Raw genomic sequence first — 20,652 nt, 5'->3', positions numbered from 1 at the left:
TACAGAAGTGAGGAGCTCAGCATGTAGGAACCATTGATGTAACCAAATATGTTGTTACATGCTTGTCTAGTTTGTCACTGTAAAAGGCATCAACTGACATTTGAACAACGCTGCTACAGAATGGAACATCAGTGCCGGTTCAAAATCCCCATCACTGCCGGTTTTTTGAACCGACACAACCAAAGCGTGGTTTCCAAAAAACCACAAAAAAGGGTTGAAAAAGTAGGGATTTTTTTAATACTAGGAGAGACCTTGCTCATTAGCCACAAGTCCCACGATTTTTTAGGCGAAAAAACACGCGCTTTGTGCTGCCTGCGCTTGAACCCCCTACCTCTAGCTTTGCATGTTTATCCCGTAACCACTCCACCTGTAAGACGTTTGTGTCCATTTGGGATATTCGTCCTCCCCATTTTATGTCACTCTGATTTTCAAATGAGTATTTGGGGTCCTAGATGAATTCAAATGAAAAGTTGTGAACTACAAAGTTTTATAACTTTTCGAGGCCTACAACTTTGGTTTTGGTCATTTCTCCATCCAAGGTCATTTGAAGAATTTAAATTTCAGATTGAGGAAATTCAATCATAATTTTTCTTGGATGGATGACTTCAAATGAAAAAGTTATCTAAAACTTTTGTTTTAGGCATTTTTCCATCAGACGTCGTTTTAAAAATTTGAATTTTAAATTTGAGAAATCAAACGTAATTTTTATTAGATAAATGATTTCAAATGAAAAAGTTGTCAACTATAAAATTGCATAACTTTTCGAGATCTATATCTTTTGTTCAGGTCGCTTCACCATCCAAGATCCTTAACTATCACTACACACTCACTTATGACTATAGAGCATATGGATTTCTTGGGTTTTAATTTTCTATAAAATCTTGCAAGTCAAATAGAGAGACATCAAAATGACTTCAAATAAAAAAGTTGTGAATTACTAAGTTGCATAACTTTTTGAGATCTACAACTTTTGTTTTGATCACTTCTCCATTCGAGATCCTTAACTACCTCTACACACTCACTTGTGACTATAGAGCATAGGGACTCCTTTGGTATTAGCTCTATAAAATCTTGTGATGTATATTTGGACATCCAAACGATCTCAAATAAAAAAAGTTTTAACTACAAAGTTGGAGATCGTCGATTGCTACAACATTGGTATAAAGTTTGTCTTATCAAACATCATATGAGAAAGTTATGAAGTTTTTCGTACAACATATCACTGCCGGTTCAAGCCACGAACCACAGTGATAGTATCCAATGTCGGTTTTAGCCAAAACCGACAGTGATGACTTAATATCACTGGCGGTTCATGGCTAAAACCGGCAGTGATATGAACCGCAGTGATAACTCCAATATCACTGTCGGTTGGTCCTATCACTTCTGGTTTTAGCCACAAACAGGGAGCGATGGGCCGGCAGGCACTATCACTGCAAGGTTTTTAAGAAACTGGCAGTGAAGGTCATTTATGTAGTAGTGCAAGTAACATGCTACTGCTTACTGTTAGCACAACTTACTGATCTGCCTCGTATGAAAACCAATCAAATTATACTAAAGCTACTTAAGTACAACATATAACGTGATGTGTAACTGCACGAGTATGTTGCTATTGCAGAGAGACGACGCCATACTTTGTGCCATCTGTTATTCAGATTTGGACAGTGCCAAACATGTGCCTCTCTGCTGCTGCAGGGGTTCTGCTTCTGGGCTATCGGCGTCTATTGTGGAACCAATGCAATAGCCGATGCGTTCATATCTAGTGCCATAGATCTAATATAGCTTCAAAAATCCCAAGACAAAACTTTCTCAGTTAATGCACACGAGTTCATTTGGAGAAATGACAGTTGAGAGTGAACAATTCAAGAGGCTGTGATTTGAAAAAGAGCATATAAATATATATACCACTGATGCTGGTACTACCCTACAAGGCACAAGGTAGAGGTAAGCTCTCTGCCGTTCCATGGTTATTTAAAAAATGTGAGAATATATATATATATATATATATATAGGGAGAGGCTATTCAGTAGCCGGCTACAAAATAAGTTATTCTGTAGCCACCTCCATTTACTATAATTTTATATACTAATTTACCATAATGTCAATACATATTTACGATAGTTGGGTTACTATAACACATGGGGATATTTACCGTAACATTATATTAAACCACTTATATATATATATATATATATATATATATATATATATATATATATATATATATATATATATATATATATATATATATATATATATATAGAACTACTATCCTGTAGCTGGCTACAGAATAACTTATTCTGTAGCCACTTTGAGTTATGATAATTACTATGTTAATTTATGAGATTATAGTAACTCCTTACTAAGTGGTTTAATATAATGTTACGGTAAATATCCCCATGTGTTATAGTAACCCAACTATCGTAAATATGTATTGACATTATGGTAAATTAGTATATAAAATTATAGTAAATGGAGGTAGCTATAGAATAACTTATTTTGTAGCCGGCTATTGAATAGCCTCTCCCTATATATATATAAAGTGAAAGAAAGTTTGATAATCCTTCAGCTTTTGGTTTGCTTCACATATAGCTTCAGAAGCCAAGTCATTTCATTGAAAACAAACACAGATGGAACCTACTACGCTGAATTCCTTGGATTGGTGTTTGGTGGTGCATGCACTCTGTTCATCATCCTTCAAACAGCTCTTGCAACATCTCTTCCAGGTTCTGGGGAGTGGAGTTTGCAGTGGTAACATTGTTATTCTCTATATATTTTGTATATCCTGAGATGATTTTCTCGGTTACAGCTTTGCGCAGTCTTTTTCTCATCTCAGGATCTGGGACCTTCCACAGCTTTTGAGTGGTGTACGTCTTTTGAAACTCAGACTCAAACTTGGGTAGCAGGGAGTAGGTTTTCCCGAAGCAACGAGGTGTAGGATTAAGCAAGCATGACAACACTGGTGCCCAAGATACATGTAGATAGCTCTCCTTGTAGCCGTCGACTTTCTCAAGGAGGGAAGAAACATGGAATTGGAGGAAAGCAAACCCAGTGGTGCTGTTATGGAGACTATGACATATGAAGTTTGAATTGTTGATCAAGAATAAGAACCTAAGGCCTTGATCTAGAAATGATTCTGACATGTCAAGAAGTCTGTCTTCTAAATAAGACGTCATCTCCATGACCATGCTATCCAAAGGTGGTATGTACATAATCCGATTCCGAGGCACATACTTACCAAGGATAACAGCTTCAGTTACAATTGGATCCAGCGGCAAGTAATTATCCAGCAAGAAGGTGATATGGGCCATTACTGACAAGGTGAGCTTGTGAATGTCCGATGATCCCTGAGGAATTTGAGTACCCAGTGAGTCCACCGTCGATTCCATGATACTAGTCCTTATCTCCTCCAATGTGCTCCTTATGCTCTCTCGCGCCTTGGCATTCTTTGCATACAAGAGGTTTACCATCCCAACTCGTATCCTTTCAACTTCTACAGAGGGCGTCGAAATGAATAACACCTCAATCTCGGATAAGGCATTGGACATTGCACCGCGTACACACAGCAAAACATGGATCTTCTGGTGTAGTGCCGGCACCCCAATAGGATCTAGAGCAACTAGGAAGTCAACAAAAGCAAGCATTTTCAGCATGGTTTCTTGGATAAACCGTGCAAACTGAAGTATTTCCGGAATAGAACCCTCAGCTTCGGATTCTTCGTCCTCGTAAATACTGGGCAGGCCCACGGAACCACGACCCGGCAAGAGTGATGCCGTGGAGCGGATGGTCTCCGTGATTTCGGCCAGAGCCAGGATCCAGCTCCTTGCATCAGAAGTATGCTCCAGCTTCCCAGAAGATGCACCGTCAGCGACGTGACGAACCCAGCTCCAGCTGACGCCCTGCTCCGTGAACCACCCCTCTAAGACACTCGTGTCCCCGCCTTCAGGACACGGCGCATCGAAGAATTCATGGGCTAGGCTTTTAGTGCTCTCCTCAACGTTTTCTTCATGGATACCGAAGAAGACGAATTGCATGGCCGTTGCCTCCATAGAGACAGGGGAGGACAGGGGAGAGGCAGTTGAGAGTCTTGAGACTATGGTACCTGATGACGAGCTCCAGCTGCTACAGGTTGGGACTAGGGATCCGGTCTGCTCGTGGTGGTAGCTCCAGCTCCAAGAAGGCCCGTGGCTGCCATCCCAGTCCCAGCCAGTTGCCGCCATGCTAAGCTAAGCTAGCTACCTACCCAAACCCAACCCCTAGCAATAATGGCGATCGATGTTGTGCCGATGTCCGGTTGACTGACTCGACCCCAGGTTCGGTGAAGAAGTGAGGTCGCGTATATAAGAACCGCATACACTCTCCGCCTCTTTTTAACTGTAGTTTTCGTTTTTTAAGAAACAACTTTAACTAAGTATATATAAAAAATATTAATATTTATGATACATAATTAATATCATTAGATGGATTGTTGAATCTATTTTCATAATAAACCTATTTGGAGATAAAAATATTGTTAATATTTTCTATAAATCTAGTTAAATTTATCGGCACGTAAACCGTGGTGACAGATATTTAGAGACAGAGGAAGTATATCATTAGAAAGGCTTTAATACTCACACGGTCGCTGTCACAGAAATGATTTTTATATACAGTTACAAAACTGATTTTTAGAAACGGATTTTTATATACGGCAGTGCTGCTGCGGGCCGGCACCTTCGGCGTGCTGTGCCAGAGCAGGTTTCCCTGCAGTAGTGGTGTCGCGTGGCAGCTCAGCCCCAACGAAGATGATTAGTACTAAGTCCTTGTTTAGATATCGTCGGATTTGTTTCAATCCATATGTGTTGGGCTAATACATGTAAATTGAGGCGAATTCGATAACATCCAAACAAGCCCAACACATGTGAATTGAGACGAATCCGACAACATCCGAACAAGACCTAAATTGGATTTATGGATGAGATTTGGATGTTCCGTGGGTGAACTGGATAGGATCTGGATTTTCTTTGTTTTAAAACTGATTGGACTGGATGTGGATTTCCATAATTGTATATTTTCCTTGGATTTCTTTATTTTGGATTTGGATTTGCACCATTACCGATATAATCCCAAGGCATCGGTAAGATTTTTGTTGTTAAAAATCCATCTAATACCTTTTTTTTCCTTGGGTTTGAATTTCAATTGCTAATCAGGTTTTTAAAAACAAATATCAATACAGCGTATCATGTATATCATCTTTTTTTGAGGAGAACAGGAGGGGTGCACCCCTACTGAAATTTTATTAATAAAGGTAAAGTACAAACCACAGAAAAAGGGAGGGGAAGAAAAGGGAGCTCAAGAAACAAAGAAAGAAATAAAGAAAATAAACCAAGCTAATTAAAGAGATTAAACTAGATTGTTTAACCATGACTCAATGAAGGGGGATTTTTTTTTTGGTGCGCAAAAGTAGCAGCACGAACTCTGCCCTGAACTCCCTCTTTGAGGCTTGTATCGAAGGTGGAACTTGACTGAAGATTAGGCCATTTCTCGCTTTCCAAATCGTCCAACACATAATTATTATAATCTCTGTGAAGAATGGCACATGAAGCTGTCTTCTGAACATCTCTAAGTTTTGAAAGAAATCCAATTGGTGATTCACCTGTACTTGCAACCGGTTCCAGCAGGAGACAGCAAAGGGGCAGTGAATGAATAGGTGGCTCAGTGACTCCTCTACTAGGTCGTTGCAGAGGACACAATTATAATCTTGAAGCTCCATGTTTTTTCTTCTTAATAGCTCTCTAGTGCTCAATCTGTCCTTTAGCATTAGCCAATTGAAAACTTTGTGCTTGTTTTGACAGAAACTCCTCCAAATCCTTTTGAAAGCAGGGTGAACTGAGGCATGGCCACTTAGATGCCAGTAAGCTTTCGAAACTGAGAAACCTCTTGATTGTCAGATACAGCTCCAAGTGACCGGTTCTTCAGTCAGGGACAATTGTTGGTTGAGCTGAACCAGTTCAGTGTAGGCTTGGTTTGACAAAGGAAGATGGAAGAGTGATAGCAAATCAGGGCAAGCTTTCCCAGCTGCTAAGGTGGTTGTTTTTGATTTTGCAAAGGAAAACAACTCAGCGTAAGCTTGCATTGGCACCTTATTGTTCCACAGGTCTGACCAAAGATAGCAGGATCCTCAATTTTTGATGTTGGGCATAGCCAATCCTTTGAATTTGTCCAGCAATTTCAGGATGTCTCTACACCAAAAAGATCCCTTTTTTGCTTGTGAGGGTAGATTTCCTATCTCATAGTAGCTTTCCCAAATCAGAGAACCCCATAGAATGTCTTCCTTATTGAAGAACTTGTAAAGATGCTTGAGAAGCAAGGCTTCATTCTGTGTCTTTAGATTTAGCACTCCCAAACCCCCTTCTTCTTTTGATCTGCATACTCCTGTCCAAGCAGCCTTTGGTCTCTGCTGTGCATTTATGTCTGCTCCCCTCCAAAGACAATGCTTCCTGAATTTGTCTATTTGGCTGATAACTGTCTTATGCAGAGCAAAAGTGCCCATGGAGAAAGTTGGGAAAGCTGAGAAAACAAAGTTTGCTAACTCAAGCCTTCCTGCTTGATTGAGAAAAGTAGAAGTGAGTGCCAACCTCCTTTCACATCTGTTTACTAGTGGGGAAAAATCAATGACTCTAGGTTTGGTCAGGCTTAAAGGCAAGCCAAGATAGGTAAATGGAAGTTTTGCTAACTCAAGCCTCTCGTTCGTATCGTATCGGTGGGAGCGGCGCGCCGGCGCCTCTCGTCGGTCGCGCGCAGGAACAGGATTACAGGAAGCGAGACCATTTCTCCGTGGTCGTGCACCTCCCACTGGCTCCGTTTCTCTTGTCCCTTGAATCCAGCGACGAGATTGCCGGCCTCCAGCGAGGTCTCTCTGCACGTCTCGTCTCTAGGGGAGAAAGGAAGGCTGCTTCATCAAGTCCTGGAGGTGTAGTATTGACCAGCTGCTGCTTGACTGAATGAGAAGCTCAACTCCACATCATGGTGTGGAGTGTGCTGCCCGTGCGGGCCCAAGGGGCACTGTATCTCCAGCGAGACCACGGCACAAACAAGGACTTATCTTTACCGTTCAGAGCTTGATTCTAGCATTTTGGCACATTTTTGGTCATGTTTTCTTCTGGAATTGGTCTGTTCGGTACAGTACTACTCTGTTTTAAACCCTGTTGTTTGGCTGCTGAATGCAAAATATATACATGGCTGAATGTGTTTGGACAGAAATTTAATATGAGCAGTACTAGTTAATTCCTTATGCTAACAGCGCATGATCTGGGGAGATCCTGGGTCAAGGACTTATTTTTGCATACATAAATGCTTACTTTATCTCATTATGAGATTGACTCCTGTGTTGTGGATGCTACAAATTCAAACTCTGGTATATACTGATATTTGAAGAGGGCACAGAAATGATTAAAATTTCCAAGCAACAACGTCCATTTTAGTACAAACCCAAAAAAACAGAACATGAAACATGCATGAAAAACAGAAGTAGCTGGAACCTTGTCTTCTATGGTGCACTTGTTCATCCTTCGAATAGCTCCAGCAGCATCTCCTTCACCTCCTCAGGAGTGATTCCTGAGGGGATCCTGTTGTTATCATCCAAGTACCAATAAAAGGCTAAAACAACTTTTTTTCTCTCGATCGGGTGTTCAGCCCGATTTTCATTAAGAGGAAAGGTAACCAAATATTACAAAGACGATACATAGGACTTGCAAGTAATTCTTGGATTACCAACGAAATCCCACAGGCGCAAATGAATAGCAAGAAAACATGAGGGGGAGACCCTCCACCTCATAACCCCAATCGACTGAGCCTAATACATGAAGACAACACATTGGTAGCCAGTAGTGTAGTGAAACCACAGAGGCGACGAAGCCATCTCCCAACAGCAGAGGCAACAAAGTATCCGCTCGGGGAGGATCAATCAACCTCGGCGGCAAAGCATCCGCCAAGGGCGCTAGTACGACAACAGCGGCAAAGCATCCGCTATAGAAGAGACCGCGGCGGCAAAGCATCCGCCAAAAGACGATGACCATCAACGCGGCAAAGCGTCCGCGGATGGGGGGCCATCATGCTAACAGCAGCAAAGTATCTGATTGAGAGGGGAGACCGAAGCGACATCGGCGGCAAGGCAACTGCCCGAGCAACATGACGGCAAAGCATCCGTATAAGAATAGCGATAGCGGCAAAGCATCTGTTTCAGAGAAGCAATCAACTGCGGCGACACTAACCAACTATTGGACAGCCAATGCGAAGAGTAGCATGAAGCATAATCAGGCACAGCACAGCAAGGAGCAACTCCAGGCAGGGGAGCGGGAGGAGCAGAAGCACAGCAGTAGGCGCGCTCCAATGACGCCTTTAAGAAGGGAGCTGCCATTCGCAGACACCAACATCGTTGACAGAAGCACACGGGGATTTTCATCCCAAAGCCTGCCCCGGCGACCGAACGGTGAGGACAGGCTTCGACGATGCCTTTACGAAGGAAAATCACATAGACTGCGCCATTGCCGCCAGCCTAGAGTAAGAAGTCGGATAGGGTAGACACCCAAGAACAGTAGTCGACACCCGTGGGTCGAGGATGGGAGGCGCCACCGTTCCAAGTTGCTTCCAGGCCAGCGAGCAGCGAACTCCGGCCGCTGGCCAGTGCGCCAAAGTCGTCCCGCTCGATCTGCACCACGCCGACGCCGTGCGGAAGCAGATACCCAGATCGACCGCCCAAGGGAGCGCCCCACGCTTGCAGCGCAACAGCACGACCGGCACCAGCCCGACGGCCAAGGTGGAGCCGTCACGACTAGGCCAACCGCCAACCGCCAACCACCAACCGCACCCCAGCAGGCGTAAAGATGGCAACGGGCACAAAATGCCCGCATGCCCGCGGGCATGGAACCCGATGGGCAAGGATACGGGCACCACTTCTTGCCCGCGGGCACGAGCGCGGGCACCATCCTGAACCCAAAGGATAGTTCTTCGCGGGCAAAGAAATTTGATATCCTCGCCCACTTATCCGTCAGACCCGCTCCACAGGTCTGACATGTGGGACCTACAAGTAAATATATGTATATATACACGATTTGTTGTGAATATGTATCTTCGTATCTCTTGTAATGCACTATGATTTATGTATATGTTCAAACTGGCGGGCACACGGGCATGCCCGCGGGCATTTCATGCCCACGGATGGAGGGCGCGGGCGTGGTTTGTTGCCCGTGGCGGGTCGCGGGCGAGAGATTTAGCTGACGGGCGCGGGTGTAAGAAGATAGTATCCGCGGGCACCATGCCCGTTGCCATCTTTAAGCAGGCGCAAGGCCCGGCCCCCGCATGCCACCCACCACCGGAGGGAAATGAGTGGGCCCTACCTCGCCGGTGTGGTAGAATCGTCCGAAATAGCATGCTTCCGGAGGCGCTCGTCTTCCACCAGACACTAAGTACTCCGAAAGTAAGCTACATCGGACGGTTTCGTCGAGCACACCCCAAGGGAGAAATCGAATAATCCACGTTTTTCCTCCAGGATCCAATAATGAGAACGAGTTTATAATACTTAGTCCATTTCATACAACAAAAGTTCTTAGAAATACATTATTACAGTACCAAGTTCAGAGTGCGGAATTTAAACAGCGGAATTACAATAAACATCTAACGGTAAGATACAAGAATCTGTCTGTGCCCACCAGAAGAATCCTCCAAACAACAGCCATTCCTCAAGCTGCACTTGCAACAGGGGTAAATAAACCCTGAGTACACAATGTACTCGCAAGACTTACCCGACTAGTGGGAATAAATTTTTGACTCCAAAGGACATGATAAGCTTTATGGTTTGCTGGGTTCCCTTTTTATAAAAAAAACATTACTAGTAGTGAATCCTTATGTATGTGTTTTATTAGAAGTCATGATTAGTTCATTAGCTAATCATTCTATGTAAGCACCTGTTCTACTTTCAAGCAAGAGTTGAGCAATCAGATCCCTTTCAGCATCTTTCATCTTCTAGTTATTACTACGATGCTAGATCGTAGACAAGTCATACCGTATTACACGGCGATTCGTGAATCAATGTAGCCCAGCTGGGTACCCCGAAACACACGCCCTGCTTATACCCTAGGCACAAGTAGGACCAACCCACCACTCTCCTATCAAGGGGTCCAAGCCCCCTTCCAAACTTGGACTCTAAGCCCCCCATACCTGAGTCTCGAACTCAGTGTGGTGCTTAGACCTCCACCATCCCCGCCTCCAATTAGTCGGTCTGGAAAGAGCCGGAACCCAGGATAAGAGAGCAACGAGCCTTCCTACTCCTATAAACAAGTATGTGCTCAGGATAATAAGTCTGTGACCTGACTAGAATCCAATGCAACGGCCGGTCCTTAACCAACATGGATAGGGAAAACAGTGTAACCAAGCTTTGCTCCGTTGGCCGCAGGACACAACCTCTTACACCCACCAATACCCGTACCATATCCCTGCCCGGTCTCCATTTCTTTTCACCATTTTATCATGAGAGTAATATTTAATAATCACCTATTGCGAGTAACGGCAGGTTACTCACGCTACCGAAAAACCTAAGCATAGCAGCTATGTGGCCTAAGCTAGTAGGACTCATAGGTTGGTATATCTATGCATGTAGTTTCAACAATAAGCCTGTAACATAAATGCACATCATATATATATATCCAGTGATTATTCAAAATAAGGGTTATGCACCGAGGCTTGCCTTGGGCAGGCGCGGTGTTAGCTCAGCTCAGTCAGTGGCGGCTCCAGGACCTCCTCCTGCACGAGGATCTCCTCCTCGTACTCCTCGATCACCTCCTCGAACTCGTGATCTTCGATGGTCACGATCTCCGCCAACTCGTTCTCTACATGCATGTGATGATGATGCAACACTTAGCATTTTGGCCACAACAACTCTTAAAATAAGAATACACATGGTAAACTACTAAACTAACTCTAATGACTAAGATACTAAGCTAACTATCATCTTCATCAAGTAAAGTGTTGGGTTCAACTAACAAACACCTAGATTTACAAATGAATGATATATCTTTATTTTTACTAATAATTTAATGTATATGTGAAACAAAGAGCATTTAACTACCCTTATGTTAAGTCTATGCTAAAGCTACAAAAATTACAGTGATCATATAATAATACCATGAAGCTACTGTATAATTTTCAAAGCTACAGCTATCACCATTTTGCCACAAAAACTCCTACAATATTTAACCTAATAATATTAAGCACTCTCAAATGATTTACTAGCTCCTGGTATCAACAAGTATATATATGAACTAAATACACTAACAGATAAAGCACAATTTTAGGAACTTAACAAAATTTGTTTCACAATTTTTGGACATCTACATGATTTTATATTAATTACTAAAGTTTAGCTCAGAATTAAAATGAAAAGCTATTTCTATTCTCCACGAAAAAGCTAAACTGATTTGTCGCCTCTACATGCATGCGAACGCGTGGCGGCCCACAGGCAAGGCGCGGCCAACGCGCGGAGGCGACCCGCGGCGAGGAATCCCACGCGCGCCGGCACTCTTGCAAAAATGCCCTTGGACTATTAGCAAGATAACCCGTAGTCCATGTTACTATTTCTATAGACATCGACTTTGCAACGAAACCCTCGGATCTTTCTCCTCTTTACAACGGCAAGGCCCTCGGCCTCCCCGCGTGCTCCAGCGTAGCGAGCGGTGGCACTGGCGCTTGCGCCGGCCACACGGGACCCCCTCTGACCTATCTATGAGGCCGATGCTCACCTAGGATTCGACGCGAAGCGATGGGCGGTGGTGGCATGAACGGGGGTGAAGCAAAGCGGGCTCTCCCCGGCGGCGGATGACCTGCAACGGCGGCAACCACATTCTGGTGAGCCACAACGCTAATAGGATAGTAGAGATAGCAGATAAGCACCAGGGGCACACCGCGAACTAGGCCAGAGTTATGGTTTGACCGGCGACTACCTGAGCAGTGCTGGCCACGTGCACGCGGCGAGCACGGTGTCGGGGACCGATTACTGGGGTACCCAAATAGGTGGAACTAATAACCATCAAGCGCTAATGCTTCCAAATAGGCAAGAATGTAACTACACTTCTTGCCTTGTGCCTGACGACAACCACTATAGTCTGGAGGGAACTGACATCATCAATAGTAACGAACGTATGGTCACTTCCCTGTCTGCTCCCCGTAGGGTCACGGCTCGGTACCCTAACGAGCCGCATCATCCGCTGGAGTAGGATGGGACGTGACCACTATCTAACCGAAGCTAGGGCATGGTCCTATCAGGATCAGCGAATGTGCTATCCCTGGCATGGTCTGCCATGACAGTAGGGCAGGCTCAAGGAAAAAGAAAGACCTGGCACCTTCGAAGGACCCTCTCTACCTCTGGTTTTTTCCTCTTTCTCCCATCTGTAATCCCTGCCCCCCCCTTGGTCTATAAAAGGAAGGGCAGGGCACCCTACTAAGGGGACGGATCGATTTTCACACACAACACATAGCCAAGCAGCAACCAAGCTCTTGGCATCGTTTCAACCTTTCCATCAAAGACTTGGGACCTATCCCTCTCTCGACCATTTGTACTCCCTACTACGAACCTTTTTCAGTGCTAATAACATGAGCAGCGGTAAACTAGACATAGGGACATTCTACCCAAACCAGTATAAACCTTGTGTCCTTTAGTACACCATCCGGGCCTAACATGCAACAAATACAAATTTACTAGTTGGTGCTTATTCAAAACACCGACAGTTGGTATGCCAGGTAGGAGACCTTTGAGTGTTCCAACGATAAACATCAGGCCGCAGATGGCTAGCCACGACATCAGCTGGGTCCTAGGCGCACACGTGCGCTTCGGGAGCCTGGTCTTCATCATCATGGTGGGAGGAGAGTTGGCTTTGGCTCAAGCCGCAATCCAATCTTTCCCCTCCATCGGCCTCAACCACGAGAAGTTTGGGCGCTGGCTTGGTGTCTCCCTTAGACCCCAGCAGTTCAGGGAGGACCAGCGCCGTCTCACCCATTCCGACACCAATGACATGGCATGGTCTTCCAGAGGAGGATCCCTCTCTCCGGAATGCCACATATGGAGTGCCCCGATAGCGTTTCCGTTCGGTCTCCGCAACGCTGTGGCGACCGTTAGCCACCTTGTGGCACGACGCATGGTTTAGCCACCCGTGAACAATGAGTTTGTGGGGGTGATCGAACACATCATAGAGTCTCTCCACAACCTCCTCACAGAGGAGCCATGGACATCCTCTGGCTCTGACTCCTACTGGGGGAGCCATCACCACTCCCGGGAATGCTTCATGACGGGTACCCCCTTAGGGCACGTCAAAAGCATCTACACGGAGGAGGCTACCCCGGCGGGCAACCTCACCAACGAAACTGAAGGGGAGACAACGGCTCCACCTCGCATGGGGGTGGAGCAGCTGAAAGCCCGAAAGCAAGACATCGAGGAAGCTAGAATCCAGCTTGTGTAGGAGTGTGCAGAGCTTGATCGAGAGATCGAACATCACGGAGATGGTGGGAGCGCACGTGCCATGGCCCGCGATGTAAACTAGAGGATCATCGCCGACGATGAAGCCCTTCCTTGCTTCGCCCGAGCAAGCCAGAACATCACCGCCGTGATGGCCTTGCTCCATGGTGTTCCAGAGGCCACGACGCCCGAGGATCATCAGGCCCACCGTGAGATTCACACGCTACTTGAGCGTGCGGCGGCACAGCAGGCTGAGAGCTCGCTGTCTTGATGATGTGAGCTCAACGCCAGCCAGCGCACAACCTCAGCGTGCCTCGCTAGGGACGCATCAGTCCACTAGGCACCACAAGGTGGCAAGCAGCACACTGCAGTCCTGATACATCAGCATCATGGCCGCAACCGCGATGCACGCATCACTCTCGACGCCCGTAGACACACCTACAATGACCCAAGAGAAGGAGCCCACCACGGCTATCATCCTCGTCGCGGTGGGTGCTACGATAGTGGCGAGGACCGGAGCCTGAGCCTCGGCCTGCCGGGCCCTTAGGCCTTTGGCCACCACATCCTCAATGCTGCTTTCCTGTGAAGGTACCGACCACCTACCAATATCCCGAAGTACTCTAGGGAGACAAACCTCGGACTTTGGATCGAAGACTATTGGCTTGCCTGCCAAGCCGGTGGTGCGGATAATGATGACTTCATTATCCCCAACCTTCCACTGTTCTTAGCCAATTCGACACGAGTGTGGTTGGAACACCTGTCGTCCAATGTGATCCAGAGTATGGCGGATCTGAAGGAGATCTTTGTGGGGAACTTCTAGATCACATACAAGCGCCCTGGGAACCCATGGGACCTCAAGAACTACCGTCAGAAGGCTAGTGAGACCCTTCACGGGTACATCCAGTGCTTCTCCCGGTAGTGCAATGAGCTCCCTAATGTCACCGATGCCGACATAATAGGAGCCTTCCTGCCTAGGATGACCTACGAGTCTTTGGTTCATAACCTGGGACGCAAGGGCCCACGAACCACCAAGGAACTCTTGGGCATCGCCACTGGCCACGCCTCAGGAGAAGAGGTGGTTGGAGAGATCTATGATCGCCTCGAGGGCAAGGCAAGGTAGGACGAGGGTGACGGCGAAGGCACCTCCAATCGTTCTACCAAAAGGAAGAACAAGAAGCAACAGTGTGAGGATTCGCTCGTGGACGCTGCTGACCGCAAGGGTGGCCGGAAGCCCATGGAGGGCACTCCAAACCACTTCGAAAAATTACTCAAGGGGCCATGCTCGAACCACGCCTTCCTAGTTAAGCATCTGCTCAAGGACTGCAGCTTGATGCGGCGGTTCTTGTTCGGAGGCTCCAACAAAGGGGAGCAGGGAAAGGACCCTACCCCCACTGCAGACGATGCCGAGGAGAAGGATGATGGCTTTTCGACACCGGACAACTACCTTATGATCTTTGGAGGATTAGCGGCCTACGACTCCAAATGCCACCAGAAGGTCATGCGTCGCGAGGTCTATACGACCGAACCGGCCACTCCTGCCTTCCTTCGGTGGTCAGAGTCTGCCATAACCTATGATTGAACTGACCATCCGGATAGCGTCCCGCACCTAGGGAGATATCCACTCATAGACGACCTGATCGTTGGCCTGAAGCGACTCACCAAAGTACTAATGGATGGGGGCAGCGGCCTCAACATCATGTTCGCCAAGACACTCGACAAGATGGGCATCGACCGGACACGCCTTCGCCCAACCTGAGCACCTTTCCATGGCATCATGCCTAGGAAGCAGGCCATGCCACTTGGGTAGATCAATCCACCCGTTACCTTCGGGGATCAGTTCAATTATAGGACTGAAACCCTCACCTTCGAGGTGGTTGGGTTCCCCGGAAATTTCAACGCCATCTTGGGACGTCCATGCTACGGAAAGTTCATGGCCGTCCCCAACTATACATATCTCAAGCTGAAGATGCCAGGCCCCCATGGGGTCATCACCGTCGGCACCTCCTTCCAGCGGGCCTATGAGTGCAAGGTCGAGTGCTGCGGCCATGCTGCAACAATCATCGCCTCTGGGGAACTCGCCGCCCTCAGGGAGGAGGTCACCAAAGAGGCACTCGATGCTAAGAAGTCGATCGGGTCATTCGAGTCGGCCAAGGGCTCTAAAGAAGTCCTCGTAGACCCCGGGAGCACCAAGGGTAAAACGGTGCGTATTGGTACCACGCTTTCCTCCGAATAGGAAAACATGCTCGTCGACTTCCTCTACGGCAACAAAGGCATCTTTGCGTGGAAACCCTCGGATATGCCAGGCATTCTGAGGGAGGTCACCGAGCATACCTTGAAGATCCACCAAGGCTCCAAGCCAGTGAAGCAACACCTACGTCGCTTCGATGAGGAGAAATGTAGGGCCATCGGTGAAGAGATAGCAAAACTATCAGCTACCGGATTCATCAAGGAAGTATACCACCTAGAGTGGTTAGCTAATCCCGTTCTTGTACGAAAGAAGAGTGGGAAATGGAGGATGTGTGTGGACTATATGGGTCTCAACAAGGTGTGCCCAAAGGATCCGTTTCCTTTACCTCACATAGACCAAATAGTCGACTCTACCTCAGGGTGCGAAACCCTCTGCTTCCTTGATGCGTACTCCGGCTACCATCAAATCATGATGAAAGAGTCTGACCAGTTCGCAACATCTTTCATCACCCCCTTCAGATCATTTTGCTATGTCTCAATGCCGTTCGGTCTAAAGAACGCTGGGGCTACGTACTAGAGCTATATGCTCAAATGCTTTGGGGACCTCATTGGGCGGTCCGTTGAGGCCTACGTTGACGACATCGTGGTTAAGTCCAAACATGTTGACCACCTTGTTGCCGATCTTAAGCAAACCTTTACAAAACTCTGAGCAAATGGCATGAAACTCAATCCCAAGAAATGTGTTTTTAGGGTCCCGAGGGGCATGCTGCTTGGCTTCATCATCTCCGAGCGTGGCATCAAAGCCAACCCAGAGAAAATCTCAGCCATCACAAGGATGGGCCTGATTTAGAACATAAAGGGGGTTCAATGAATCATAGGGTGCCTCGCCGCACTCAACCGATTCATCTCGCGCCTTGGCGAACGAGGTACCCCCTTTATTGACTCTTGAAGAAAGCTGATCACTTTGAATGGACATCCGAGGCCCAGGAGGCACTTGACATGGTCAAATTGCTTCTGACAAGGGCCCCGATCTTGGTTCCTTCTGCTATACATAGCAGCGACCATGCAAGTGGTCAGCACCGCCCTGGTAGTGGAGCGGGAAGAAGAGGGGCACGCCCTCAAGGTGCAGCGCCCTATGTACTTCATCAGCGAGGTACTATCTGACTCTAAAACCCACTACTCCCAAATCCAGAAGCTCCTGTATGCCGTCCTCATCACCAAAAGGAAGCTACGCCACTACTTTGAATCACACACCGTGATGGTTGTGACGTCGTTCCCCTCGGTGAGGACATCCAGAGCTAGGACGCCATGGGAAGAACCGCAAAGTGGGTGCTCGAGTTGATGGATCAAGGCATCACATATGCCTCCTGAACGGCAATCAAGTCCCAGGTGTTGGCTGACTTAATCGTGGAATGGACCTAGGTCCAAACACCATCGGTGATCACCGATCAAGAGTACCGGACGATGTACTTCGATGGATCACTGATGAAGAAGGGCACTAGCGTGGGGCTGGTCTTCGTATCACCCCTCGGGGTTCACATGAGGTACATGGTTCGTCTCCATTTCCCCTCATCCTATAATGTGGCTGAGTATAAAGCACTCATCAATGGCCTACGCATGGCCATCGAGTTGGGAATCTGACGCCTCGACATCCAGGGTGACTCCTAGCCGGTCATCAACCAAGTCATGAAGGAGTTGAGCTGTCACGATGCTAGGATGGCTACGTACTGCCAAGAAGTTCGACAACTAGAGGACAAATTTAACGACCTCAAACTCAATCACATCCTGAGGCGCCTCAATGAGGCGGCCGACGCACTTGCGAAAGTGGCATCTGGCAGAGAACCGGTGCCAATGGGTGTCTTCGCCTGCGACCAACACAAGCCCTCGGTACACTATGATGTGTTGGAACGGGCCAACAATGGTCCATCCAATCCAGCCTTGGGGGCTAACCAACCGATGGCTCTGTCCGGCCCCCAGGTCATGGAGCTTGAAGAGGATCTAGCGATAGAGCCCGACCCTTTGGTCGACTAGAGAACACTCTACCTCGACTACATCCTCTGTGACACGCTGTCGATGGACAAGATGGAAGCTCGATGGCTCGCACGTCGTGCCAAGTCCTTCGTTCTTGTAGAGGGCGAACTCTACAAACGAAGCCACACCGGGATCCTGCAGCTCTGTATCCCTGTCAAACAGGGGAAGCTTTTGCTGAGCGATATCTATGGTGGGGTCTACGGTCACCACGCCACACCTAGAACCTTGGTTGGGAACACATTCCGATAGGGCTTCTACTGGCCCACTGTAGTAGCCGACGCCGAGCAGATCGTACGCACCTGCGAAGGGTATTAGTACTATGCTTGGCAAACTCACCTCCTGACCTAGGCACTCTAGATGATCCCCATCACGTGGCCTTTCATGGTTTGGGGGCTTGATCTGGTTGGGCCTCTCAAAAAGTCGCCTGGAGGATACACCCACTTTCTTGTCACCATAGACAAGTTCACAAAATGGATCGAAGCTCGACTGATCTCCGTGATCAAATCTGAGCAAGCCATGTTGTTCTTCCTCAACATCATCCATCACTTTGGAGTACCGAACTCCATCATCACAGACAACGGCACACAGTTCACCGATAGGAAATTCCTTCAATTCTATGATGAACATCACATCCGGGTCGATTGGGCAGCTGTCGCGCACCCCCGAATGAAAGGGTAGGTCGAGCGCGCAAATGACATGCTCCTATAGGGCCTCAAGCCTAGGATCTTCAACCAGTTGAACAAGTTCAGCGTGCGGTGGGTCACTGAGCTCTCCGTGGTACTCTAGAGCCTAAGGACAACTCCCAGTCAAGACACTGGCTACACACCTTTTTTCATGGTCTATGGTTCTGAGGCCGTCCTCCCAACCGACCTCAACTATGGAGCACCAAGAATCAGAGCATAGGACGAATAGGGAGCCGAGGCATCCCACGAAGATGCCATGGACCAGCTAGACGAAGCTTGCGACATCGCCCTCCTCCCTTTGGCCAAGTTCCAGCAGGTGTTGCGATGGTACCACAGCCGATGGGTGCGGGACCAAGCCCTCAATGTTGGGGACCTGGTTCTCCGCCTTGTGCAGAGCAACAAGGACCGCCACAAGCTCTCCCTACCTTGGGAGGGGCCGTACGTCGTCGTGGAAGTACTCCGGCCAGGCACCTAAAAGTTGAAAACCATCGACGGTGAGGTCTTCACCAATGCCTAGAACATTGAGCAGCTACATCATTTTTACCCCTAAATAAACACATACTTTCTCTTATCAGTTTTATCATCAAAATCCCCGATCTTTTGTGATATCCGACCCCTACAAGTGTGAGGGGTCGGACCTCACTTGGGGGCTGATATAAGTACGTTTATCTTGCAAACACTCTTTGTGTTATCTTGCAAACATTCTCTGTGTTTCCCTCTTTTCCCATGGTAAGTCCTAAGGGCTAGGATTTCGGGAACAAAATCTGAGTATTCCTGGTAGGACTACGGGAAACCCATGCCCTAGCGGCTACGGTCTCCTTGCTCACCAGTGTGATCAGAATTGGCTCACCCACACTCTGAGTTTTTTGCAACCTTAACTATGGGAAGGGTCGGAAGGCACTGAACCTCTTTTACAAAGAGAGGGACAAGCGCCGAAAAGCTGTTTGTCGTAATGAAATTTAAGAACTTGTTCATTTTTTGCACAAATTCATCGCTTACAAAGTGATTTCATCATGAAAAAGGACTGATGTATTCATGAATACAAAAGACTGTTCCCATGGGGGCTCCCCCACAACTTAAATGATTACACTTTCTAACTAGATTCTACTCTAAGTACTACTACGGTCGACGTGTCGTGCTCTCCATTGGCAACGTCCTACTGCTCCACAGGATCCGTGAGGGTGCCATCTTCTGCAACATCGAGCACCACGTCGGTGACCATGGCACCTTCGTTGGGGCGTCTAGGGACTACGCCATCGTGATTAGCCGCAACCCTGACAACGGCCCCTAGACAGGGGGCGCTCCCCACCGAAGAAAGGCCGCCATGGCTGATGGATGTCTCTGACATCTCATCAAGCTTCATAAACTGGCCGATCTGAGAGGCTGCAAGGGTGAAACCCCCCATCGACGCAGTCCTAGGTGGCATCCCCACCAACAAGGCTTGCCCGAAGAAGGTTCATAGGAAGAGGCCCATGTATGGCTCCATTCCAACAAAGGCCTCACGGACGACGACAAAGTCGACGACACTCAGCACCCTCAAGTGCGCCTCCTCCTTCGACAGAAGCGGCCCCTTCTCAGCAAAGGCGGCCAGCACCATGTCATCTACATTGGATGAACTCCAGCTCGACATCACACTCTAGTTTCACGAACAGATCTGTGAGTTCTCCTCTCCCTCACATTACCCTCTCTCACTTAGGAACCACCGCGACATGCGAACGTGCTCGGTGAAAAGGAAGGAGGGGAAGTGGTAGCTCAGGAATAGGTGAAGGAATGGGACGAGAACTCCTCTCCCTCCCCCTATTTAAGGAGGAGACGCATCAGTTGGAGAAAGGTGAAAGGTTGGGACGAAAAACCCTCTCCCTTCACCTATTCGATGCAGATAGGAATTCGATGCTGATGTGAATTCGAGGGGATGCACCTAGACCGACGGGACGTGCTCTGCTCAACAAAACAGCATCTGGTCAAAAGGGACATGGCCTGGGCATGGCCCACCACTACCGCACATTGGGCATGAGAAACAAGGCTCACCTACATATAGGCGACTCTCTACTTCCCGAGGCAGGACCTAGAATGACCCAACCATGGAACCTCTATCAAGAGGAGCCCAACGGGCATCCTAGGTCGATCGGATGGCCTAGGTGAATGCCGAACGAACAACCACTGAAAGATAAGTACCTTTGTTTACTTGCTTTGCGTGTCAATTCTACTACCGAGCCTCTGGCCCCAGCAACGGTAGGGGCACGGACATCGCTTGGGGGCTGCCGAGAGTGT

At 47.7% G+C, this 20,652-nt stretch overlaps 1 protein-coding gene and 1 pseudogene across 1 annotated transcript; both read right to left on the bottom strand.

Annotated features, from left to right (window-relative positions):
- Nucleotides 1–2,687: 2,687 nt before the first annotated feature.
- Nucleotides 2,688–4,031, bottom strand: LOC136526577 (exocyst complex component EXO70A3-like). The gene has a single exon (XM_066519204.1). The coding sequence runs from the start codon at nucleotides 4,029–4,031 to the stop codon at nucleotides 2,688–2,690; it is 1,344 nt and encodes a 447-aa protein (XP_066375301.1).
- Nucleotides 4,032–7,540: 3,509 nt separating this feature from the next.
- The window catches only part of LOC136526576 (exocyst complex component EXO70E2-like), a 40,656-nt pseudogene continuing 27,544 nt past the window's right edge, over nucleotides 7,541–20,652 (bottom strand).

Source organism: Miscanthus floridulus, chromosome 19, assembly GCF_019320115.1.
Source record: "Miscanthus floridulus cultivar M001 chromosome 19, ASM1932011v1, whole genome shotgun sequence".
NCBI lineage: Eukaryota > Viridiplantae > Streptophyta > Magnoliopsida > Poales > Poaceae > Miscanthus > Miscanthus floridulus.
This window is presented reverse-complemented; position numbering and strand designations above follow the sequence as displayed.

Bases quoted from the DNA above. Each gene is read 5' to 3' on its own strand.
- LOC136526577 (XM_066519204.1), bottom strand. From the start codon at position 4,031: ATGCAATTCGTCTTCTTCGGTATCCATGAAGAAAACGTTGAGGAGAGC.